Here is a 26,091-nt window from a genome sequence, read left to right on the forward strand (position 1 = left end):
TGTATGAGCGCCTATGAGGTTATCTGATATGAGCGCCTATGAGGTTTGTATTTGATAATTATGATGGAACATTGAGTAAAACACTATTCTGTTGACTTTGATCATACTTGTGAAAACTGATACATCTCTCTCTCTCTGTCTCTCTTGATTTCTTCAGGTTGATTTTGGAACATATGCTAAGCATTACTCAACTGAGTTTATTGTGCATAAAAATCAGGTTGATTCTTGATTTATGTGACAGATAAGGAACTCAAATTTCATGTTGCACTAAGAAAAAGGTAAGTGCGTCCACTTTCAAGGAGCTGCATTGTATGTACCTATATTTGATTTTCTCATATGCTTGTCAGTATGTCTTGATATGCTTGTCATTTGTTGTGTGAGTGCAGGTACTTTAATACACTTGACAACAAGAAAATTGAACATTTTGATATTTTACAGTGGTGAACCCACACCTGAAGAAAATGTTCAAATAGATGTTGGTTTCAGACAATTAGGAAGACCTTCATAAAAGTTAAGGTCATTATGGAATGTCTTCCTAAATTTCAAGAATGTCTTCCTAAAAGCTATTGAATCCTTCCTAAATTTTTTAAAAATGTGTTTTTAAATTTCTTTAAATGTGTTTTGTGCCTTATTGTATCACATTGACATATTACTCCATTAATGATGTATAATAATTTGATTTGGTGCACATATTGATGTTTTACAACAAAGGTAGAAAATAAGAATATCTAGCATGATGTTTTATTTTATTTTTATGAAGGTCTTACTAAAATGCGAGATATCCTTCCTAAATATTTTATTGTGCATAAAAATAGGTTCCATAGTGTAATATAACTGGGTTATCAACAAAAGTTTAAACGTTCTGTAGTAATGATAGATGTTGTTGGTTTGGTTTTCCAAGTTACAAGAACAGGAGAAGGTAATCTACAAGCTATCAAGGAACCATCTATAAATAATGATTTTATGAAAATAAATTTGAATTCATGAAACAAAGAAAACTTCAACATAAAAACTGAGCATTACTAAAAAAAATGTAAAACATAGAAAGAAAACTCCATTAGTAAAGGGTAATGGTATCATTTATGTGTTACCCTAGTGTTTACCAATATCCAGAATTTTTATGTAAGTCATCCTGAAATCTAAATTTGTTATGAAGGTCATCATGAAGTTCTAAGAATCCTTCCTGAATTTCGTGTAATCCTTCCTGAATTTTGTGTAATCCTTCCTGAATTTCACCAGTATCACGACCAAGTGACATCGTACATTTTTTTGCTGCAACAGTTGCTGATCCTCCTAATGAACCTCCCCGTAAGAGTTAAATCCCACAGATTCGCAGTTACCTTTGAACACAATCTAAGCACTCCCTTGACTGAACACAATCTCAACCACAATAGTCTATGAGATTGTAAGTGTTAAATAAGCTGTAACCAAGAAAATTTTTGTAAGAAATCAGAAGTTCATAACCAACCGCCCAGCTTTATAAGAAGGCCTTGAAGGAAGTGAAGATTGAGGCTTTCAGGGTTTAGTTAAGTCAAACCTTCTCTTCCTTCTTCTTCTTCTCCCGCTCAAGTTCCTCAACTATAAGGATCGTCTTCTCTGCTTTGGACTGCGAACTAAGAAAACAAATAAAATTCCATTCTTAGAAGAATTTCACAATTCAGTGGTAATCAATGACAGTGTAAACAGAGAGAAAAATCGCAGTCGATGATTCATAAAAGCCAAGACTAAGATGCTGCACAGGATACAAGACGATAAGCAAGTCTAACCAGTTCAAAAAAGTGAATTCAACAATTTGAGAGAGAGAGAGAGAGAGAGAGAGAGAGAGAGAGAGAGAGAGAGAGAGAGAGAGAGAGAGAGAGAAGCTAACGCCCAGCTGCTCAAACGCGGAGACGTCTCGATTCAAACACGGAGACGTCTCGATTCAAACGCGGAACCATCTCGATTCGATTGTGCCTGAGAATAACACATATATTTTCGCTCTTCGTGTCTAGTTACCGATTTGTGGGTGGTGTTCATATTGAAATCTGGGCAAGGGATGAATCGTGTCGGTGTAAGCAGAGAGGAAACGACATAAACTTTAATTTATCGATAATTTAATTTTTTCTAAAATTAATAATATATAAATGTGTGCTAGTTTTGGAACATTTAAAAACATATGCTAATTATGGAAAAAAAAACTAAAAAATGTGCTATTTTTGTCAATTGCCCAACAATTTATGTAATTAGTGAATTAGGGATGATGTAATTAAAATATAATAAAAAAAAAAATAAGAAGAGGAAAAAACAAAAAACGGAACATTGGAACTCCAATTCGCAATTCCCACAATCCACACACACATAATTCATCTGAGACCTTCGTAAATCCATCTTTCACCTCCGCGTCGATATTTCAGAAAAACCCATCTCGAGGGCTAGGCAAAGGCTGCCGGAAATGTCGTTAGGGCAAAAGAGTGCGACGGATCCTGGTGCGATGCTCACTTCCCTTTTAAACAAGCGAGAGAAGCTTCGCCAAGAGTTACGGAGCATCGAGAAACAGGTTAGGGGCATTTATGTATGTTCTAGAGTTAGATTCAATTCTTCAATTGGCACCGCGAAATGTTTGAATTTCGAATTTCAATTTTATCGTGGGTTCTTTGTTTTTTTTTGTAATCTTTAGGTTTATGAGTTGGAGACAAGCTATCTTCAAGAATCGAGCCATATAGGAAATGCTTTGAAAGGCTTTGAAGGGTTTTTGTCTTCCTCCAAGAGCAGTGCCAGGTCTCTTTCTCTCTCATTCTCTTCTTCTCTTGCTTTTGTGGGAACAAATTTGAACTTATATATGTATTGTGTTTTGCAATTGATTGTTTTTGCTTTAGAGAATGTGGTAACTCTTCTCAGTTTTTATTAAGTTTCTTGTGATTGATTTTGATATGAACCCATTGTGCAGTGCTAAGAGGTCAAGGAAGTTTCAGCCTGAAGACAGAGTCTTCTCTTTGTCCTCAGTCACATCACCTGCTGTATGTTCTATATCTTATCACCTTCTCTCATATGCAAAAATGGTTTTCTTTTGTTTTGTTTTGCTTTGCTCGCTCTGTCGTGTTTGTGGGCAATCGAATCACTGCCAAACGAACCATTTGTTCTTTTGATAGGACGTGGTTTGGGTTGAGGATACAGTTTCTTGAGATATCGTTGATTACTACTATATGGCTAATATCTCTAGTAGATTTCAAACAAGTGTGAAAGATGAATCAGTAATGTGAAAGAGCTAGAGTTTTGTGAAATGCCTATGTGTCTTGTCTTGTGACTGTCATTTGTTAGTTTACTACTCTACCTTCTTTATTCGAAAGTTGGTTTGCATTCTTTAGTGAAAAAGCTGTTTGTTTTCAAGTGGTAGCTTACAGTCAACCGCAGTTTTTTAGACTGGTATGTTGATCTTCCCTGGTAATGTATTCAGGCTGAAGAGCTTGGTGTTGGAAGAGAAGGTAAACGCAGCTGCTACTGAATTCAATTTTGCTGATTATGAAACGTTTTATTACACGCTTTATCTCTGTATTATTTTATAGATGGACGAGCTGAGTTGGGGCCAGGGCGATCCAAGGGTGGTTTGTCCAGTGCACAGTTAGTTTCACAACTTACCTTACCTTGTTCAGACCTGACCTGTCCTAATACATGATTTTTTGTTTGACCAATATGATACAATTACAGGGGAAAGCCGAAGAAAGGGAGAGGACAATCGATAGCCAGAGAGGCAAAGAGAAGCAGACCATCTACAGAACCAGATTATGAAGATGAAGATGATCCGGATTTGAATATGTATGGGCATGGTTCACTCATGTAAGTTGGCATTTTCTGTTTTGATGCCTGACACTGTAAGAAACAAATCAGCGTGTAGCCTTTTTGTTTTGCATCCCAGAACAGAACTGAACCGATCCAAGTAAATCTAGGAACTAATATGCCAGCTTTACATTATCCATTACTATGAAGTTGCAGTGAGGGTTTTATCAAATATTTTAATCTGTCTAGAAAAAGTGAAAAACTATATGATCATATGAGGTTATGAGAGAAAGCAGTTCTAAGAATGTTAAGAGTGGAATTGGTTGGCATGTATCATCATGATTCATCATTTGTGATGGAAGCTTAAAATAGAATTTGTTCTTCTGGGTCCAACTTAGTTGTACTTTCCCTTTTCTTGCTTTTTTTTATATTACTTTTCTAATTTGCATTCATATAAAAATATAATATAGAAGTGAAATTATCTATGCAGAAGAAGAATGTTTATACATTAACAAAAAAAAAAAAAACAAGAATGATTTTTTATCCCACGCATTAAAATTTTTAGAGTGGTGAGCCATATTGTATTCACATTACAACGGAAAAACAAAATGAAGAAAAAAGTTTGTTAACACTTTTGAAAATTCACGAATTTTTTAACAAAGAAGAAGGAATGAGAAAACAAAGTTCTTTTTAGAAAATTTAAACAAGAGAAATCAGAAGAAGAACATCATGGGACACAATCAGGATGAATGTGATCGATCAAGCACTTCGTTTTAACCTTTCTTGGTATTCAAGAAACGACCTCTCTTTCTCTATCTTCATACTTTCTCTAAACTTGTAGATGAACTCGTCGGCTCTCTCGTCAACCTGCAAATGCGGAGACGCAGCCACCACTCTCCTCCAAGCATCTTCCATCGAATCAGCAATCTCCGGCATCCCATCTTCGTCTTCTTCTTTTTTCTTCTCTTTTGTCCCCACAACTTTCTCTTCGCTACCACTCGTCCCCTCGCCACGTGTTTGGCTTTGGCTTTGGTATTGATAGATTTGAGAGTAATAGTCATCCTCGTATCCATAGTGACGACGCTTTGGTTTAGTGAGAGATCGAGAGGAGAAGTTGAGAAACTGCCGAGAACTTTCGTTGCGGCTGTAGTAGTATTTGTGCGTATAGCTATTGTTTTGGAGGTACCTTGTTCTAAAAGCAATGAGACGGCGAGAGATGAACCGGAAGACACGAGCCGTTGATTCTCTGACCGATGAAGCGATCTCCATGTCTCTAAATTTGGACTTGACCATGTTCGTGAAGTTTTTCCATGCCCTCTTCGCTGGATGTTGCTTCTTCTTTTGCCGCAACGAAGCCATTCAGAGACTTTACCTTTTTTTTTTTTCTTGAAATATGTTTGGCCAAATGTGTATTATTGTCAAGAAATGGTTTATATTTTGGTTCAGGCCCTTCATTTTCCGAATAAAATACTAAAACCCCATTGCTTTTGGGTAAAAAGTAGGGAACAAAAAGTGGGTTCTCTTAGCTTACTCCGGATGGCAAAAAAACTCAGATTCTGGCTAAAAAAGAGCATATTGTTTTTGCACATCTTCAGGTCTTAAAGCGTTTTTATGAGGGTGTTAAATATTTTTCATAATATCTGAAAATAAATTTTTATATCTTTAACTAAAATTCTTCACAGTGTCTTTAAAGATGTATGAACCTGAGTTGTTTGGAAGCTCTGTAAAGAAACATTGAAAATGAAAGTTGAAAGTAATGCTCCATGAAGCTAACCATGTGAGATCCGACCAAGGGAAGGCCCATAAGTTTTATTGGATAATGACTAGTACTAATAAGTTGTAATTATTGGAATGAGACTGTTGAGCTAATAATTATTATTTTAACCAACAAACCAATCAATCAATCATACATTTATCTGCACATTTCGATTTTTCTAATTAACCATAGGGCATAGGCCCATAGCTTTATATTCCTCATTCATACCAACCAATTTGTTTAAGACATGTCTTTGACATTATCTGCTTAATTCTGTCTACGTATTTTTAGGACTTCGGAAGTAAGCTTATTTTATTTAAAAGTTACAATCATATAAAAAAAAATGAAACTATCATCATTTCAAAACATGCATCTGGCAAACTTTAAAACTACAAGAAAGAATGCCACGAGAGAAAATCAATATATACAGTAATACTACTAATCTTTAACATCATAAAATCTACTAATCTGGTTTAGGATTTTAGGAATTAGCATATTATAAGCTGAGCTTTAAGAGTTGGTGTAGCTTAAAAGTGAGTCAAAGTAGTTTGTAACTAGTCCAAGCTTGGTTCGTGTGGATCCGTGTGCATTAGTGATAGCTTCTATATTTTTTTTAATGCACATAAATTTTATGAAACATAAAATATGTGTAATCTTATAATTGTAATGTTATTTATGCGAGTTACAGGAAGCTCTAAAAGACTAAAACAGTCAGTAACCCCTATCCTACTCCTAAAAATAGACATTTGCAAACACCAAAACACCCACCTAGTATGTTTTTTTTGTTTTTTTTTTGACACAGTATGTTAAATAAATAAGAAAACGAATTAGGCGGAGAGTGAAATGTGGATGGAGAGGGGAAATGCGCTAAAAAAGTGTGAGGTTATTTGCATGGGAGCTTCAAACACTTCTAAAATTGGCGATCCTCCTTTAGAAACTATCTTCTTCTTTTTTTTAAAATGTTTATTTTAAACCATTCTCCTGATTTCTAGGATCATTATTGACACTCAAAACTATTTTTTTTCAGAGTAATCTTTCTTATTGGTTTCAAGGTTTGTAAACTCTGCCATCGATTAAATAGAATTAAGATTTAGGCCATGAACGGTTGAGAGAGTTTTTAAATGGTTTTTAGATTTATAGTTTTGGGCTCTTAGTTTTGGGCTTTGATTTTTGGGAAAATTATTAATTAGGCATTATTTGTAAAGCTATTACCAAAATAGGTACTTAATACAGTAAACGTAAACAGTAGACAAAAAAATCAACTGTTTCTGACTACTTTGCCCTTGGCAATTGGCAAATGATCGAGAATATGAAGGTGGAGAGAGAGAGAGTTCTCGACATCATCTTCTTCTTAGATTCTGTTTTGTTTCAAAATTAATCATCAGCTGTCAATAATATGTTCGGTTTTGTTTCATCAGTTAGATCCAAGAAATCAGAGGTGATTTCAATCGGGTTTACAATTACAACGGCGATAATAACAGAGGTTGTGTTTCACCGCTATTAGTGGTGGCGAAGAACAGATTGAAGGTGGGGACACATCTAACCACGACGGAGAGGAAGCCACCGGTGGTTGAAGCTGGGTTACGGCGATGAACCGGTTGGATCGACGAACCAGATTAGAAACAAAGAGATTGTCTCCAAAGATGAAAAATCATGGAACTTAGATCTGTTTTTGTAAAAAAAAATTAAACCCTACAGATTGGACAAAAGAGAACCCAAACACAATATTAAAATTTCGTTTTTGATAGAATAAAAAAAAAAAATTCAGTTTCAGATGGGTAGAGAGAAGATGAAGCAACGGCGAGAGGAAGAAATGATGCAGTTAGAAGAAGGGTATAATAGACTTTTTACAATGTAAAGATACCTATTTTGGCAAAGTTTTTGGAAAGTACCTAAAACGAGAAGGAACGAGTTAAAAAGTACCTTATTTGTTAATTTCTCTTGATTTTTCAGTTTTTAGTTTTTGTAATAGATTTTAATTTTAGGTCGTTTTCTTTTTATATACTCCCTCCGTTTCAAAATATAGGATGTTTTAGTGAAAACACGTATATTAAGGAATAGTTACTTTTAAAAAGTTTAACCAATCACAAGCAAGTCTGCATAATATAAAATATAAATTTAATCTAAAAGTTGCATAAAAAGTTGAAAACATCCTATATTATGAAACAAAAATATTTCTCTAAACATCCTATATTATGAAACGGAGGGAGTATTTTTTTATGAAATGTGTAACTAATTGTCAAATGGTAAAGTTATGCACAAAGAGCTGCAGATGCTTTACAATAAATTAAAAGAGTAACCATAGGCCCTTCGAACAATAGAGCATTTTGAATTTTATTTTTTATTCACCAAACTACAACTGGACAAAAACTGACTTGGTTAGCTTCGGAATACACCAAAATTGCTGAGTGAAAAACACTTTATATTTTTATTGTATTTATTCGATCGACGCTAATAGAACCGAACGGTGCGGGTAATATAATAAAGTAAGACATGGTTGTGTTGTGCTACTGATAAGGGAATTTATAAGAGCTAACGCATTTGTAATATGTAAACTAACAAAATAACATGGGGCAATTGCATTTTGTAGATTTTTATTTGGCAATGCGATAGTAGACCCTATATTTGATATTTGAGAAACATAATCATTAAGGCTACTGAAATTACTGTTGACTCCCTTACAATCAAACAAAAAATAGAAGCCGAAATGACATATGTAACCCGGAGAAAATCTGCCACAGATTTTTTTCAAGTCGATTACAATTGACGGCAACAAAAAGACATAAAAAGATGTCTACTCCTTAATTATAGTTTAAATTTTAATTAAAAAATTATAAAAAAATAATTTGATAACCATATAGACTTCCTGCATTGAATTAAAATAAATTTACATATAAACCAGTAAAATTAAGGGATGAAAGGTTGATTAGGCTAAAATTATTTGATTTAAGGTTTGCTTAAGTAGACTTCTCTGTATAATATTTGTGGTTGACTTTGTTATGCCATCAACCAGTAATATTATATTATCTTAATTTCATCGGTAATTTAACCAAACCTATAGCTGAACCTAACTGAATGCGTACTGATTCCTTGATTTTAACCTAACCGGATAATTTAACCATATATATACTTCTTTCTGTAAGTCAACCCTAGTTTTTTATGTGATCTCTCTCTCTCCAAAAATTTTCTCTCAAAAATTCTGATATTGTTGCTCTCGAAAATTCAGATTGTTTGCGTTATGAATTATTTATATGTAACTGTTCATTGTAACTGTTCATTGCAACCGCTTCGTCTCAAGTATATAAACCTAGTCTTGGACCTACTGATTATTTTAAAACTGCAACCGAAAAAGTTATCAGCAAATCATTTCATTTCTCTCAAAAAAAATAGTCAGTGGTTCATCTTTACGACGGAGAATTGGAGATTGAAAGTCTTTCAGTACCTGTATCGTTCAATCTAGAGAATTAGAGACTGAAATCATTCACGGTTGGGTAATTCTTAGAAATTTTCTATATCACTTCACTTCAAACGTATAAGTGTAGAAGTTTCTATATCACTTCACTTCATACTTATAAGTGTAGAATTCTATTTTCTGGGCCTACTGATTATAGAAACTCGTTTATTCGTTGTTAACAATGTATTAATTTGGCTGATTAGATTGATTTGCAGTTTAAAGTAGGGTTTAGTTTCCCAGGAAGAAGTCTTCATGATAAGTCTTCAGCATAATCAGTACAAATATTAATTTGATTTAATTGATTTGCAGATGGTTCAGTTTCCCGTGGAGAAGTCTACCAGAGAAGTCGGCAACATAATCATTACAAGGTTTAAATTGATTTGACGTTAGGTGGCGGTAATATATATATATATATATATGTTTAATTTAACGATAAGCAGGAATTGGTTTACCGATAAGTGGGATCCGGTTTTAATCGGTTTTTTATAATTTTCTAGTACTGTTTTGAATAACCCGGAATTGGTTTTTTAAAACCAGGATTATTATAATTATTATAATTTTACACAACAAAAACCATGATAACAACTATAGTTATCTCTAATTCCGTCTTGCTCATATTTTTGTCAACTTTTCTCTTCCGCTTATCACTAACGGTTGATTTTTCCATTATTTTTCGTGTTAAACTTAAATCTCCATCTTTCGGGTTGTCTTTTTGCTTACTTCGCTTAACGTTTTTGTACCAGATCTCGCCGAACTCTGTATTCTTCAGCCCCGCCGCTTCATCTTCGCCGCAACGTCTTCGCCTCCGTTTCTTCTTCGATTAAACTAAAGGTTGACTTCTTTTTCGATTTTAGACTTCTTTTTCAATTTGATTGTAGACTTATTGTATTTGTCTTCTTCCATCTCAATCTCTCTTTTTCTAATTTCCCGCCAAACCTAATCTTATTTTGCAAAATGGAGTAGACGAACATTCCAGAATTTCCTCGGAGGTTTTACACGAAGGGTGAGGAGTCGTTTCCGTGTAAAAGCATCGGCTATTACAGCAACGATACAAAGCTGTTTGATGAACTGTACAAAGCTCTTGAACCGGATGAATGGGATGAGGTTCGTGACTCTCGACTGGGTGTCTTCCGACAGTTCAACCGTTTTCAATTCGAATGGGCTTCCAAACTGGTTCACCATATGCTCAGCTTTCAGATAGTCTGCAACAAAAAGTACGAGATATGGAGTCTGGTTAGATCTAACCCATTAAAATTTTCTTTGAATAAGTTTGAAGCCATCACTGGACTTAACTGTGAAGATGTCGAGTCCATGGAGCAGCCTAGATTTTTAAAAGGTTTAATAATATTTTGTTAACTTTTGTGTGTTATTCTAGTAAACAGATTTTTGGATGTGCTATTTGAGTCAATAACATACTTTTATGAACTATTTGAATAACTAAGTCATTCTCTTATTCTGATTTGTTTCATACTTCTTCATGGTTACAAAGTCTTTACATCCACATTTTTTTCCTGCATAGTAATTATCTTTCAGAAAAAATCATTCAGGTTTATGTTCACAAAGTGGCCAATTATATTATATCATAACTCAACATATCTTCATTACTAGAGTTGGATCAAATAATTAAGGACCTCCACATTGCGCCATTATTTCTGCAACACCACTAATATTTTGGTCCTCTAATACCCTATTAACATTATATTGAATTCTCATTCATAGTCAATAACATATACAATGAGAAATACAGAAACTTACAAAACTAATTTAATGCTATTTAAATATTTTACATATTTTCAACGGCTAGCTGATTTCTCCAGCGGCATATATACTTTTCATTTATTTTAGAAATAAACTAGTCGATATGTTTTCTCAGCCCGTTGGCTAACTAAACGTTTGAAAATGCTTGTGAGAACTAACCATTCGTCTTTTATTGATCTCATTTTAAAGAATTAGTTTGCTACCTAAATTAGGAAGATGAACTAAAATTAGTAAAGCAAACTCATAATTTTCGTGAAAGTTGGATTTATTCAATCTTAGTTTTGATGATATTATATAAAGAAGGGAAAATAGACTCTATTAGGTTCTCAAACTAGACACCCACTTGCGCATATTGACATTAATTGTTTTCCATAACTATTAAAGTAAGTAACTATATATTGCAATATGAAAGATGCATGCATCAAGATCTACTTAGGTAGTTAGGTAGAAGCATGAGTAGCTTCTAACTATCCTCAAGATCACTTAATCAGCTAGTTAAGTAGAAGCACGAGTAGCTTCTAACTATCCTCAAGATCACTTTATTTTATATTATATGTTACAATGCTAGACCATTTTAAAATAAGAAATATGATTCACTGCCAGAGTTTATAAACTAGGCGTAGAATCTTGTCTTCACTAACAGAACTGCGATCAGAGTCACTCTAGTAATAACGTCATACATTGGCATCTTGAGTTAACTTGTAATGACGAATCTAGATAACTAGTTCTTATTGGAAAATAATAATGATGAGAGTCTCATTATAAATTGAATAATTTCACTAGATGATACTAAACATTTCACTCAAATTTCCAAATAATGATTATAGAAGATTTTTGTTTATAGCATACCTTCAAATGGATGAAAATGTCTGAGATTCTTCATAATTTAATGTTTTTTCCACTGACACTATATATTTCATTCTTAACCTGCCATAATTTCTTCAATATGACGCAAAATTTAACTATCTATGCTATTTGTAAACATTCTCTCTTTATCACGATTCTACCGATAAATTTTTTGTATACACTGTTTTGGAACCCTTTTTTATAATTTTTATCAGTTTTGATTTAAATGATGAATAAATTATGACCCTTGAAATTTTTAACGTGTATGCCCCCACTTACGATAGAGTTGGAACACAAACGTACAAAAAATAAAAGGACCCACGGGAAAAAATGTTACCATAGTAAAAAGCACGTAAACGGTAATATATAAATAAAATATCTTGTCTATAAAGGCCGTAGTGCCACTCAACTCACTAACTCACTCTTAGTACATACAAATATTTTCAACAATGGTTTCTCCTTCTTTAACCAAGCTAGTCTTCGTAGCTTGCTTTGTTCTGTTCACATTCTCAGACAAACTCGTGGCTGAAGAATCCGACAAAGTTCAGCTCTATCTTTACTACGAATCACTTTGCCCCGGTTGTCAGATGTTCATCGTCGATGGCCTAGTCAAATTCTTTGACTCCGATCTTGACACGATCACCGATGTGAAGCTCGTTCCATTCGGTAATGCTAAAGTCTCCGATAACATGACCGTCACTTGCCAGGTTCACTTCAATTTCTCACTCTTTTTGTGTCCTACTTTTATGACTAAACTCAGTTTCTATTTAACCTATTGTTTGGGAAATTTTGTGAAGCATGGTGAAGAGGAATGCAAACTTAACGCCTTTGAAGCTTGTGCTATAAAGATTTTGACTAACCCGGTATGCATTTATTTCTAAACTTTTTTGGTGAAACTAGGGAAAATTGATGAGTGTTACAATATTTTCTAACTTTTGTAAGATGGTGATGGTTTCCGAACACAGAAATCGCAGTACACGTTCATAAGGTGCGTTGAAAACGATACGGAACACTTTCAACAAGAATGTTTCCAAGGCTTTGGAGATGAGAAAGACGTCAATGATTGTTACAACAGTGATCTCTCTAAAAAGGTTTGCATAATAATAATAAAAACATACATTGCATAGTTATCAAATATTATAACTTTTTTTTTGGTTATTCGTTGTTGTAATTACAGCTCATACTTGAGAACGCAAAACAGACCATGAGTTTGAAGCCGAAACATGTATTCGTACCATGGGTCACACTCAACGGCAAACCACTCTATGACGTACGTATATATCTATCTCTTTTAATAACTCTTATTTACATTTTTAGAACCAATTTAAAACTGTCTTTTTGTATGTATTATTTTTGTCTATTGGGGGTGGGGGGGGGGGGGGGGGGGGGGTGGGGGTGGGGGGGGGGGGGGATGCAGAAGCTAGATGATTTGGTGTCCCAGGTCTGCAACACGTACAAAGGAAAGGCTCCACTCCCAAAACAATGCAGTTCCTCTGCTTTGTCTGAGAAGAAGACTACGGCAAAGCTTCAGTTCTCCTATGCCAATGGTGCTATCAAGTACTAAGTTAATTATCAATCTACTAAGATGGATGAAAAAGCTTATGTCAGTGGAATAATTAAATAAATATATTTTTCTAGAATTTTATGTTTACGTGGTCATGAACCTTCTGACTAGTATATATCTTATATAATATGAGAAGGTTTTTCTCAATTTTTTCTAATAACATGACATCTGGCTTCTTATATAGCTGACACATATCCTCATTCTCAATTTAATTTAAAACTATGGGTTAAAAGAAACTTAAATAGATCCATCTCAATTCCCTAGCCAACAAGACATAAATTCATTTCAATTTTAATTCAAAACTATGGAGCAAAAAAACCAAAAAAACCAAAAAAATAGCATGTTCCCTAGCCAACATGAGTCACATAACTAATTAAAAAAATTAAATATATTTTCTTTCTTCTCCATGCCTCTCGACTTCTACGAACTTGGCATCATTTCGAAGCATCAACTACATAATCTGAGAATGTATTAATGTTTTACTTATGGTTAGTTGTCCCTCATTTCTCACATCATCATCAATTCTATCACCTGCTTTATTCCTCTTTGATGACCTAATTGGTTAAAAATCACAGTATTTATTATATAGAAGTACTCAGATTTATCTTCTTCTACCAAATCTTTAATTATTTTTTGTTTTTTAAATTTAGTATTATTTCATAGCAAAAATCTATATAGTTTACTTTTGTTAAAGAAAAATTAATCTATTAATCTATTTTGTTTTTACGATTTATAAAATTTTCACTTATTTTTTTATCGCAATCGGAACTTTATTACTTTACTATTTTTATCGGTTTCACATGTCAATATTTACTATATATTAAACTATAATAAAGTAGAGTTGTGAAAATCGTCATTTGGCATCCCTCTATTTTTTTTAACATGTGTCATTTTTCTTTCAATTTTAATGAAATAAAAAGATACATTATTGCTAATCTAAAACTAAATTGTCTACACACATTTTTTTTAATTTGGGACATTTTATATGTTCAGTTTCTTTAGATTTACATTTACTTCTCTCAATCAATTACCTTTATGACATTATGGGTGGACGTTTTCTTTTGTTCAAACTGTTCATGTTGAAATAATGCATATGACCAAATTAATTATAATTAATATGCTTTATAACTGTATTTATTGCCATGAATGTGATTACTCAGAATAATGTGTCAATGAAATTCCTTTTCCCATCATTTCCCATGGTATTTTTAAAATATTATTTCTTATGAAGTTTTTTTAAAAAACATGATGTCTTGCACTATGATGATAAACATATTAATTTCTCTAGGACTATTTGAAGAAATCGTTTACAAAGCCACAATGTTTTTTTTTTTTTTTTTGATATTATAGTCTTGTCAATATTTATTAGCCTCTTTCAAAAGATTGTGTTTTATGATAGTCATGATTTAAAGTTTTTGCATTGTTTTGTAATGTGATTTTTAAACTTTCTAACTATATTTGGAAGTCTTACGTGATGAAGATGAGCCTAATGCTTGTTGAACTAGTATAGCTACTAACTCGGGGATGACAATTAAGAAGGGCGAAACAAAGGATTTTTATTAAGATAGTCAAAGATTGTCGAATTACAATATAACCGTTATGAGCCGATCGGCTAATTACAGAGACTTGTATTCTCAAATTGACTAACAGGACTATAGCTTAGAATTGGATTTACTCCTGACTCTTGCCCAATGTTACTTGATGGCTTCTGCAAGCTGCTCCCTCGGTATTTATAGCTGATGGGACGCTTCATCTCTTCGCCTCGGGATCGATGTGGGATTGTCTCTAAGTAAAGTCGGCGGTCGTTCTTATGCGGGCCGTCACTTATTGGGCTGTCCGTCTCAATTGGGCCTTCTGGGAGCTTTGTCGGCCCGGTAAGAGTGTTTTGTCAGCCGATATTCATGGACTTTGGGGTGACTTATGTCGATAATGGGCCTGTAGGAAAGCCTGTTAAGGCTGGGTGAAACCCATATCCAACAATTGTCCCCCCCTTAGTTCATTGTGGTCAGCCTTGGGCCAATGAGCTTGCTCGGGAATTATTAAGTCTGGCTCATTATTGAAATGTCGGTCTGAGATTTTATACTTTGTCAGGGAGAAGAAAGTCGAAACGTCACTCCCTAGGGTTACGTCGTTTCGCGCCCAATCGCCGCTTTTAAGGGTTTCTTTCCCCGCCGCTTATAAAAGGAGACTCTTTAGGGTGCCCTCTTCACTTCTTCTCCAGCCGCAAAAGTCGAGGTAACCCTTCTTTCTCTTTTTCTTAGAACCTTTCTCTTTTTTCCTCTGCTTTAGTTATCCTTAGGTTTTTAGTGTAGTTTATACTTGCCCCCAACCGGGTTTGTTGTTGTAATTGCCGATTCGATTTTGATGTCGGGTTCTTGTGAGGAATATTTAAACGAGCGCTCATCTACTGGCTCTTCTGAGGCTAGCCCGTCAGTGCAGGCTGCCGATTTGCCTAATTCCAGAGTCTCGGCAGAATCGTCTAGGCTTCATAGACGAAGTAGGAGAGTACAGTCGCGGAATCGTTCTCCGGAACCTAGGGTTGACCCGGAATTTCTTGTGTCTTCCGGAGTTCCGGTCAAACCAGAGGCGGACGATCCTAGTCCTGATCGAGTGGGCTGCCCTGATTCGCCTCACTCTCGCGATGAAGCCAGATCTGCTCATTCGTCCAACATTGTCTCTCTTGACGACGAGATCGAGATTGGTGAAGGGACTGATTATCTGGACGCGCCTTTTGACTCGGAGAAGTCACTCTGTGATGCCGATTCTCTCTCTGCTATGACTGACTTTTGTAATTCTCCCCGGCGCGTTTATGTTGTATGTCCGACTCCTGAGGAGCGTGTATTTAAGTGCCCTGATGGGTATATTAGTTTATACGAACCGTTTTTTACAAAGGAAGGCCTTCGTTTCCTGATTCCAGCCTTCCTGATGGAATATTGTTGGCGCCGTCAGATTGCCATTACGCAGCTCACCGTTCATACAATCCGTAACATGGTCGGTCTTAAACACCTTGCTGACCAATGCGGGATCAATCTGACTGCTTATTTTGTCGAGGACATGATGCGTTTCACTAGGCAGAAGGGGTTTAACGGAATTTGGTATGCTAGTGCGACGCCCGGATATAAGCTGATGGACCATCCGCCGTCGAAAACCCACACCGGACTGAACAGATATTTCTACGCTAAGGTTGACGATGCCCTGGTAGAGGATACGTCAATAGGTTTTAAGACTGAGTGGAATTTGTCCCATGGTAGTTTCTTGGGTGATCCTTACTTTTTCCTTTAGCTTCGGTTGTTGACCGGTGATTACCTTTGTTTTTTGTTGATTTTCAGATTTGGTTGATAAGTCTGCCGATCCACCGACTCCAGATTTCTTTGAGGTTAACGATCTTTTAAGGAGGCAAACGGTTCTTGACTGGAGGACTATTCCGCAGCTAGACCAAACTAGGGGCAGGAAACCATCAAAAGGTATTGCCTCGCCGTGCTTGTCGGTTTTTGTCCGGCTCATTTATCATGTCTCTTTTATTGAGGATCCTCGTTTGTGTTGATAGGAGGTTCGAGTCAAGCAAAGATGGTGAAAATGGGTGTTCCCAAGTACTCCGGCAGGCCAGTCTCGAAAAAGAAGAATGCCGCGGAAGAGAAGGAACTGCAGTTGGCTCTGAAGAGGAGTATGGTTGACCACTCGTCCATTCAGAGTTCTCACGTTGGAGGTGCCTCGGGTAGCCGATCTTCAGATGGTAACAAGTCTTCGCGGGACAAGGGGAAGATCACTGACGCTGTTCGGCGAGATAAGGATATTGTCCCTATCGATCTCATGGTTGAAAAGGATCGCTCTTCGGCAAAGAGGTTCCGGCTAGTTTTGATGGGGTCGTTGTGTTTAAAAGGCCTAGGACCTCCTCGCTGGATCCGAAGGACAAGGGTGTCCAACCTTCCTACTCTCTCCACTTCTGTTATGTGAAGGACACCCCTTTTCTTTCTGACAAAAGGGAATGTGGTGCTCTCATTCGCGAGGTCTCCAAAGTGCCGGGCGATAGCTCTGAGGGGGATTTGAGGGAGGATGACGCGTTCGACGAGTGGGCTCGGCACCATCTCCAGGTTCATCCTCTTTCTTCTTTTTTTTTTTTTTTTTTTTTTGTTAAACTTGGTTTTGTTTTGTCTCAATCAGCGAGCTCGTCGTACTTGATGGCTTGCCGTTATGAGCGTAGGCTGAAGGCTGCCGAACGTGAGACTGCCCTCGCCGAGACTGGACTAAAGGATTGCCAGAACCAGGTCAGCAAGTATCGGTCTGAGTCAAGTAAGGCTTGGCGAGAGTTTGATCGTCTGAAGGAGGAAAATCGCCAGTTGCAGGGGTCATTGGAACGTTCTTGTGCCGACGTTACTCGCTTGGAAGCTTCCGTCCAGCGAGCTGCTGATGAATTTGGCCATCAATTGAACTCTGCAGTCGAGAAAAGGGCCGAGGAGGTACGTCGTGAGGTGAGGGAAGGTTATCGCGAGCGGTCGAACCAAATTCGCCAGCATATCTGGGATGTGAGGTGGGCTTTTAATCTGATGATGATGAAGGCTCATGCGAATGGTATCTTAAAGCAGGTCGAAGACCTTATGAACGATGGTTGCCCGATTCCCGCTAAGACGGTCCAATTTGTCACTGATTGCTCGGCTTTCTGGGATAATGTGGTGGACGGTATTGAGATCATCCCGCTTGCTAATGACGGGTACGTGGTGACTCCGACTGCTGTGCATGTTGCGGCTAATCCTCGGCGTATTCCTGGTTATGATGAGATCGTCGATTTTGACGAGTATGGCTCGAACATGCCGTCCGCTACGACCGAGGTCGCGGAACCCGAACTGCCTGATATTGATGAACAGGCTCCAAATGTTGAGATGCAGGTGACGACACAGGAAACGCCGGAACGGGACATTGTGACCGGCCTTGCTTTGGCGGATGCTGCTATGGCTCCGATTTCTGAGGGGATTGAAGGTCATAGCATCCAAATTGTCGGGCTCGTTAGTGATGCAGCTGTGAGGGATCCGCTAGCCCCTGTTCCTGCCGTTGCTCCTGAAGGCGAGGGTGAAATTGTGCCTGAATAAGCCCTGTGTGGCTTTTAAATTGTGCCGTTTGTGGCTTGCATCCTATGAAGACTTATTTATGTGTTATTTTAAACTTTTTTTTTTTATGGTGTCTGACTTGAATATTTTGAGGGTGGTTTGTTTCTACCCCCTCCCTTTTGGTCGTGGATGATGGTAACGATGGTTGAGTTTGCAAAGTTTAACATTGCCATTTATGTTTTTTTTTTGACGAGCTGGGGCGAGGCTTAGGCAAAGTTAGAATTTGCCATAGTTCCCCCCTTTTTTAATGAGCTGGGACAAGGCTTAGACAAAGTTAGAATTTGCCATAGTCCCCCCCCTTTTTTTATGAGCTGGGGCGAGGCTTACGCAAAGTTAGAATTTGCCATAGTCCCCCCCTTTTTTGACGAGCTGGGACGATGCTTAGACAAATTTAGATTTTGCCATAGTCACCCCCCCCTTTTTGACGAGCTGGGGCGAGACTTAGGCAAAGTTAGAATTTTCCATAGTCCCCCCCTTTAGACTAGCTGGGGCGAGGTTTAGACAAAGTTAGATTTTGCCATAGTACCCCCCTTTTTGACGAGCTGGGGGGAGGCTTAGGCAAAGTTAGAATTTGCCATAGTCCCCTCCCCTTTTTGACGAGCTGGGGTGAGGCTTAGGCAAAGTTAGATTTTGCCATAGTCCCCCCCCTTTTTGACGAGCTGGCGAGGCTTAGGCAAAGTTAGAATTTGCCATGGTCCCCCCCTTTTAGACAAGCTGGGATTTTGATACGTTAAGTGGTTGCGACTCTCGGACTCTTCGACTCTCGGACTCTTCACTGAGGATTAAATGCTTGTTTTGAATGGTGAGTTGCTTTTCCAAGGCGTTTCTCATCATTACCGCGTGCGGATGTTGCGTGTGGCGCGATTTTTATTGCAAGGCATTGGTTGGCTGAGGAGGGAGGCGCATTAAATGCGGGAAAGTGAACGGGCGTCTAATTAATATGGTGTCGCTTCGTGTCTGCCTCGTCCTTGCTATATAAAGGGAGGCATGGGTGGGCAAAAGTAGATCACGCAACTTTCTCTCTATTTTCTCTTTACTTTGGATTTTTGACAATCTTTTCTTGCTTCATACTCTCCTTCCTCCTTCTCAGCTTGATTATGAGTGACTCTGACGACTCGGGTGAATGGGTTCCGGTGAACCGCAACGACCGGATTGTCTTTGGTCGTCCTCGAACTGACCAATTCGTGTCGATCCGGCTCAGCCTAGTGATGGGTCAGGTCGTTTCGTTGAAGCTCGTCCCAACGACCTGTTCTTCCCGTGGAGGAGCCCGTCGGTTGCTGCTACGTCACCCCTGTTTTGGCCATTGCCGCGGAACTTCGTGCCGGGTGTTGCTGAAATTCCGGTGGAGTTTCTTCAATCCTTGACTCCCGATGAAAGGCGTCTGGCGGTTGGCTGGTTTAGGACGGTTAGTTTGTCATGTTAAGTTTATTACCGCCATGTTCGAGTTCCTGACTATTTTCGCTTCCTTTCTTCTTCTTTTGGTTATTGATAGATTGAGATTCAGCATCATGCCTATCGTCGCCGACATGAGTTTCTGGTCAAGCATATCATGGATCTTGAGATGGGGATGCAAAAATTGGAGGCTGGGCCAGAGGATTGGGAGCGGTTCGGGTTCGGGAAGTTTTGTGCGATGCTTTTCTGGCTCTGTGATCGAGTTCGTGCCTATAGCCGTGGAGTTCGTGGAAATCGCTGAGGATGTTCGGCGTATTATATGTCTTGTCGGTTGACGAACTGTTTTTTGTTTTGGCACCCGTGTGTTGGGCTGCTAACTCTTTTCGGAACCCTTGTCCTATGGTTGGTCGTAACATTTTTTTTGCTGAACACTTCACCCGATCCACGGGTTTTGTTTTAAGATGTTTTATGTTATATTTTGGTTATCTTCAGCAGTGAGACGTCTCTCATCTTATTATGTCGAGCCGAAAGTCTTCGTTCGGAACCACGTTTTTTTTTGTCTGCTTTTGCAGGGGGTAGTTGTTAAATTTTGGGAGCCGGAAGCGTTGAATTCGCATATTAAAGCCCGGCTTATTCCCTACCTTGGGTCGAAGATATTGCGCGCTGGTGGCGGCTTATTTTGCTCATCGGCCTCGGTTTGTTTGCGAGCAATGGTTGGAGCCCGGCTTATTACTTACACTTCGCGTGGAGTGTAATTTATTTATTTATTATTTTTTTTTAGTCGGAACAACTGGCCAAATTGCCGACCTTGCTTGGATGTATTCTTTGTTTTGGTTGTTATTTGCGTGATATTTGTCGATTTTGTAAGACAGTATGCTTAATAAAAGAAAGGTGGAAGTTCGTCAAAGAAGATTTCATTCATAAGTAGTGGCTGCACCTTTTCAGGTTGCCTACGTACCTCCTTTCTCTTAAGAGGATCAAGACGATCGTAGTTCAAGTTACATAGATATTAAATACTCCTAGATAGAAATAGAAATATAATATATGTATTTTTTTAGTAGAAATATAATCCAGCGTTCCAGGATTGCGGGATTGCCTCGCCGGACATGGTAATTAGCTTGTAGACTCCTGGGCGGACGACTGTGGATACTTGGTACAGCCCTTCCCATTTTGCACCGAGTTTACCAGCATTAAGTTCGGCGGTATTTTCGAACACCTTGCGTAGAACGAGGTCTCCCTCGCTGAAAGATCGCAGGTTGACCTTTTTGTTATAGTGACGGGCTGCCGCCTGTTGGTAATTCTGAATCCGGAGCAAGGCATGGTCTCGCAGCTCTTCGATCTCGTCGAGGCTGTCATAGAGCATTTCGTCATTTAGCTCGGAATTCTTGACTAGCATGGTCTGGCGTAAACTGCCGACGCTTACTTCGGCTGGTGCCATTGCTTTCAGGCCGTAGGCTAGTGAGAATGGTGTTTGTCCTGATACTCTTCGTGGAGTTGTTCGGTGAGACCATAGCACGCCGTCTAGCTCGTCGGCCCAGAGACCTTTCTTTTCTTCGAGTAGCTTTTTAAAGCCATTTATGATCGTCTTGTTGGTTGCCTCTGCCTGGCCGTTACCTTGAGGGTACCTCGGAGTCGACTTGCTGAGCCGGATACGCCAACTTGCGCAGAAATTGTCGAATTTCTTGGATATGAACTGCGATCCGTTATCAGTTACGATCTCGTAAGGCAATATGTGTCGGCATATTATGTTTTTCCACACAAAATTCTGGACCTCATTCGCTTGGATTTTCTTATAGGACTCCGCTTCGACCCACTTGATGAAGTTGTCAGTCAATATAAGAAGAAATTTTTTGTCGTGCGACGCGGGCAGTGGTCCGACGATATCCATTGCCCATCTCATGAATGGGTATGGCGCTGTTGTTGTAGAGAGCAATTCCGCTGGGGCATGTATATCGGACGCATGTCTCTGACACTTTTCGCATTTCACGGCAAATTGCTTGCAGTCGCTGACCATGGTTGGCCAATAAATTCCATGTTTTCTGATTTTTAGTGCTAGGGCGTGTCCGCCAGAATGGTTTCCTCCGGTTCCTTCGTGCGTTTCCTGCATTACTCGTTGGGCCTCTTCTGCCGAGATGCAATGCAGTAATATGCCGGCCGCGCTCCAACGGTAAAGGCGTCCTTCAACTAAGGCGTACTGTGCCGCTTTCTTTTTTAGACGTCGGGACTTCCATTTGTCCGCCGGGACTACTCCTTCGTTGATGTACTGAAGTATTTCCTAGCGCCAATCAGCGGGCTCGACATCATTGTTAGCCGTGTTTCATCGTCCGGGTCGGCGTGTTCCATCGGGTCGGCGGATATTACGTTAACTTGAGCTCCGTCATCGATGCTACTTACTTAAATACTCTCGACTGGGATTACTCGACGTAGGTCCGGATCTGAGGTTGACGCTAAGATGGCCAGAGCGTCTGCGGGAGCGTTGGCACTTCGAGGTATCTTGTCGATCACAAAATGGTTGAACTCCTGTGCGAGCTCCTTTACTATCTTTAAGTATGCGTCCATGCGGCCGCATTTGGTACCGTACTCTCCATTGTATTGGTTAGCGACGAGCTGGGAATCACAGTAGGCGTGAAGCCTTTTTACGCCGATCCCCGCTGCAACCCGCATTCCGGCAAGTAATGCTTCATACTCCGACTCATTGTTTGTTGCGGTGAAGTTGAGGCAGAATGATTGCTCAACGACCTCTCCAGTAGGGGATGTCAGGCGAATCCCGATTCCTGAACCATGCTGCGACGAAGCTCCGTCGATGTACAAATACCAATTTTCCTCATTTGAAGTGGGAGAGGTGAAATGTTGAGGCAGCTCGACAATGAAATCTGCTATTACCTGAGATTTCATGCACGTTCGGGCAAGGTACTCGATGTCATATTCACTTAACTCGACTGCCCACTTTGCCATGCCACCTGATTGTCCTGGGCTATGAAGTATTTGCCGCAGAGGTTGGTTCGTCAAGACCGCGATTGTATGCGACTGGAAATAGGGTCTAAGCTTGCGAGCCGAGATTACTACGGCGTAGGCTATTTTTCCAAATTCGGATAACGTAGCTCGGCCCCGTCAAGGGTCTTGCTGACAAAAAAATAGGCTTTTGTTCGCCCCGGTCATCTCTGACTAACACCCCGCTAACTGCCGACCCAGAAACAGCGATATACAGGTAAAGCTTTTCTCCTTCCTCAGGCTTCGAAAGTATGGGAGGGGTGGTCAAATAAGTTTTTAACTCGACGAACGCATGGTCGCACTCAGCGGTCCACTCATACTCCTTATTTGTCGATCGCAGCAACTGGTAGAACGGCAAGCTCTTGTCGGTTGACCGTGAAATAAATCGGTTTAAGGCCGCTATTCTGCCGGTCAGACGCTGGACTTCGCGCTTGTTTCACCGAGAGGGCATATCAAGTATAGCTTTGATCTGCTTCGGGTTTGCCTTATTCCCCTTTTTGTGACGATGTACCCTAGAAATTCTCCTGACGTCACGCCGAATGAGCATTTTGCCGGATTGAGTTTCATATTATATTTATTCAGGGTTTGAAAACATTTTCGCAGATGCTCGACATGGTCGTTTGCATTTGCGGACTTGACTAACATATCGTCGATGTATACCTCCATAGTTATCCCTAATTGGTCAGCAAATATCTTATTGACGAGACGTTGATAGGTGGCTCCCGCGTTTTTCAGGCCGAACAGCATTACTTTGTAGCAGAACGTGCCTTAATCGGTGATAAAGGCGGTTTTTTTGTGGTCATCGGTGTGCATCAGGATTTGGTTATATCCTGAGAAGGCGTCCTTGAAGGAGAGCAATGCATTGCCTGCTATGGCTTCGACGAGTCTCTCTATATGTGGTAACGGGTAGCTATCTTTTGGGCAGGCTTTATTGAAATCTGTAAAGTCGATGCAGACTCTATTCTTCCCATTTTTCTTTTTAACCACTACCGGATTTGCTAGCCATTCAGGATATTTGACCTCCATGATAGATCTGGCAGCTAACAACTTTTTGACCTCGTCATTTACCGCCTTGGATCGTTCGGGTCTGAGCTTACGCCGCTTTTGCTTGACAGGTTTGTAGGTAGGGTCGAAGTTAAGTTCATGACTTGTGACGTCCATGCTAATTCCAACCATATCGTCAAAAGACCAGGCAAAGGTGGAGGCGTTGTCCTTCAAGAATTGAATCAGGTCGGCCCTTATTGCCGGGTCGAGATCCGCGCCGGTCCCAACGCATCGCTTTGGGTCACTCTCGTCGATATTGATTTTGTCGACCAGGTGGTGACTTGGAATTTCCTCGGGGCTGGGTGCTGGTGACTCGTCCAGCGCTTGTTGTGATTGCTATAAGTCAGTGGCCTTCCGCAACTTGCATTCGATTACGAAACAGTTCATAGCGTCCGCTTAATTGCCCTTGATAGTGAATATCTGGCCGGACAAGGGGAATTTAACACACTGATGATAAGTCGACGGGACGGCCTTCATGTTGTGAATCCAGGGGGATCCGAGAATGATGTTATAGACTGCTGGTTTGTCAACCACGACAAACTTGTGCCACGAAGGTACGCCAGATACGTAGATCGGCAATTTGATTATGCCGGACGTCATCATGTAATTTCCGTCGAACCCAGTGAGTGGCCTGATCGATGGTTTGATTTCTCTGTTATTAACCTCCATTTTGTCGAGGACGTCTCTGAAGATAACGTTGACGGAGCTTCCTGTGTCGACCATGATCCTTGTCACTTCGCTCTCACCAACGTGTAATTCGATGATGAGAGGGTCGTTGTGTGGAAAGTTAACTCTATCCAAGTCGTCTGCAGTGAACGTGATCGGAGGTACGAAGGGTGGGACTTTAACTGGCCATACCGCGGCTGTGCTGGCCCTTACGTAGTCACGAATTGACCGTACGGAATCTCTGCATGCTGTCAATCCTCCCATTATCATGTCGACATGGCGAAGGGGTGGCCATTGGGTTGCCGTTGGGTTGGCGTAGAGGGTGTAAGTGCCGAATTATGTTGGGAATTTAACACACTGGTGGTACGTGGAAACCACAGCCTTCATTTTATGGAGCCAAGGCGTCCCAAGGATGGCGTTATACGCGCTTGGTCGGTCGATGACTGCGAAATCGAAGAGGTGGACCGTACCACCGACTCGCATTGGGAACATGACCGTTCCTAGAGAGGTAAGGGAGCATCCATCAAAATCAGTCAAGGTTTGTACTTCGGGCATGGTCAGGTTCAGGTCAACCTTTATCTGCGGGAGCGCCCTCAGGAAGATGACATTCACCAAACTCCCTGTGTCAACTAACACATCCGAGACTAAACAATCGCCGATATTTATTTCAACAACGACAGGTCCGGTGGGCGTGGTTCACAGCTCGGCAGTGTCTTCTTCTCCGAACATGATCGGGAAGTACGATCGGCATATAGGTGTACTACCAGGTAACCAGTCGCGCTCGGCTCTTTCGACGTCGTGGACGGGATACACGGTACGAGGCCAGTTAGGGTCGTATGGGAGACTTCCCCTTATGACGTTAATTCTACGACGAGCTGGAGGTGGTGGCGCGTCAGCCGGCTGGTTTTTCTGTCCGCCTATCTGGTTACCGGCTGCGGGCTGGTTATTCGGCGCTGGTCCGTTGTTGAAGTGGTTATTTGGACCTTGTCCTTGCTGCCCGTGGCGTCCTCGACCTCGTCCTCGTGGGGCATTACTTTTATATTGGCGCAGCTCCACTTTGACCTCGCCGTTGAGGTACTTGCCCAATAGCGCATTTTGTAAATGTCGGCAGGACTGTGTTGAGTGTCTAGTGTACTCGGGTAACTCGCAGTACAGGTTATGGTCGGGCTCCTCTCTGGCCCCTTTTGGTGGGGTCGTCGGTATCATAACTGACGAGCTTGCTGCCGGGGTCGGCGGAGCGTCATTGACGAGGTATGTTGCGCCGCGCTTCTTACTGTCCGCGAGGTATTCTTTGTCGAGGTGTTGGCAAGGTTTGTGGTATACCTCTTTTGCCTTGCCGGTTGATACTTGGACTCCGGTAGAAGCGCGTTTTTTTGTCGTAGATGACTTTTTCTTCCTCCATTTCAATGTGGACTCCTGCTTGATGGAGGGCATCTTGGAAAGTAGGAAATCTGTTCAACTTGAGATCCTCACGGAACTTTGATTCGTACCACAGAGCCTTTTAGAGGGCGGCAAGCGAAACGCTAAGGGGTGCATTCACTTGTGTGGTGATCTTTTTAAGCCTATCCATGAACTTCCGCAGTGGTTCATGCTCGCCTTGCTCGATGTTATGGAGGTCGGCGATTGTCGCCGTGGGGACGGCCAAAATCGAGTACTGCTTCAAAAAGGTTAGCGAGAGTGTACGGAAACTGTCGATTGAGTCAGGCGGCAAAGAAGAAAACCAGCCGAGGGCGTCACCGCTCAGGTTTTCTATAAAAAGCTAGCA

At 40.0% G+C, this 26,091-nt stretch overlaps 5 protein-coding genes and 2 long non-coding RNA genes across 8 annotated transcripts; 4 read left to right on the forward strand and 3 right to left on the reverse strand.

Annotated features, from left to right (window-relative positions):
• Nucleotides 1-1,057: 1,057 nt before the first annotated feature.
• Nucleotides 1,058-2,059, reverse strand: LOC147930770 (uncharacterized). Its single transcript, XR_015573898.1, has 2 exons — nt 1,538-2,059; nt 1,058-1,421 (listed from the first exon to the last, which is right to left on the reverse strand). It is a non-coding gene; the product is annotated as an uncharacterized LOC147930770 (long non-coding RNA).
• A 182-nt stretch (nt 2,060-2,241) lies between these two features.
• Nucleotides 2,242-3,985, forward strand: LOC104732206 (uncharacterized). Of its 2 annotated transcripts, none has more exons than XM_010451740.3 (6): nt 2,242-2,536; nt 2,657-2,757; nt 2,927-2,996; nt 3,434-3,461; nt 3,543-3,597; nt 3,685-3,985. In XM_010451740.3, exons 1-6 carry the CDS (start codon nt 2,432-2,434, stop codon nt 3,815-3,817), a joined length of 492 nt encoding a protein of 163 aa, XP_010450042.1. In that variant the 5' UTR covers nt 2,242-2,431; the 3' UTR covers nt 3,818-3,985. The 2 variants fall into 2 exon arrangements, 1 of the variants encoding a protein (XP_010450042.1); XR_015573847.1 differs by having other exon boundaries at nt 2,244-2,536; nt 3,368-3,461.
• Nucleotides 3,986-4,362: 377 nt separating this feature from the next.
• Nucleotides 4,363-5,260, reverse strand: LOC104732208 (uncharacterized). The gene has a single exon (XM_010451742.3). The coding sequence runs from the start codon at nt 5,110-5,112 to the stop codon at nt 4,513-4,515; it is 600 nt and encodes a 199-aa protein (XP_010450044.1). The 5' UTR covers nt 5,113-5,260; the 3' UTR covers nt 4,363-4,512.
• Nucleotides 5,261-6,592: 1,332 nt separating this feature from the next.
• LOC147930771 (uncharacterized) lies at nt 6,593-7,620 on the forward strand. The gene is made up of 2 exons (XR_015573848.1): nt 6,593-6,824; nt 6,928-7,620. It is a non-coding gene; the product is annotated as an uncharacterized LOC147930771 (long non-coding RNA).
• A 4,342-nt stretch (nt 7,621-11,962) lies between these two features.
• LOC104732209 (gamma-interferon-responsive lysosomal thiol protein-like) lies at nt 11,963-13,207 on the forward strand. Its single transcript, XM_010451743.3, has 5 exons — nt 11,963-12,274; nt 12,365-12,430; nt 12,533-12,658; nt 12,745-12,837; nt 12,985-13,207. Exons 1-5 carry the CDS (start codon nt 12,017-12,019, stop codon nt 13,129-13,131), a joined length of 690 nt encoding a protein of 229 aa, XP_010450045.2. The 5' UTR covers nt 11,963-12,016; the 3' UTR covers nt 13,132-13,207.
• A 6,123-nt stretch (nt 13,208-19,330) lies between these two features.
• On the forward strand, nt 19,331-19,926 carry LOC147930772 (uncharacterized). The gene is made up of 3 exons (XM_087477024.1): nt 19,331-19,366; nt 19,435-19,638; nt 19,726-19,926. Exons 1-3 carry the CDS (start codon nt 19,331-19,333, stop codon nt 19,924-19,926), a joined length of 441 nt encoding a protein of 146 aa, XP_087333150.1.
• A 4,130-nt stretch (nt 19,927-24,056) lies between these two features.
• Nucleotides 24,057-24,590, reverse strand: LOC104733657 (uncharacterized). Its single transcript, XM_010453220.1, has one exon. It carries the CDS (start codon nt 24,588-24,590, stop codon nt 24,057-24,059), a length of 534 nt encoding a protein of 177 aa, XP_010451522.1.
• Between the last annotated feature and the right edge of the window lie 1,501 nt (nt 24,591-26,091).

The sequence above is a fragment of the Camelina sativa genome, chromosome 12 (assembly GCF_030686135.1).
Source record: "Camelina sativa cultivar CO46 ecotype springtype chromosome 12, ASM3068613v1".
In the NCBI taxonomy this organism is placed as follows: domain Eukaryota; kingdom Viridiplantae; phylum Streptophyta; class Magnoliopsida; order Brassicales; family Brassicaceae; genus Camelina; species Camelina sativa.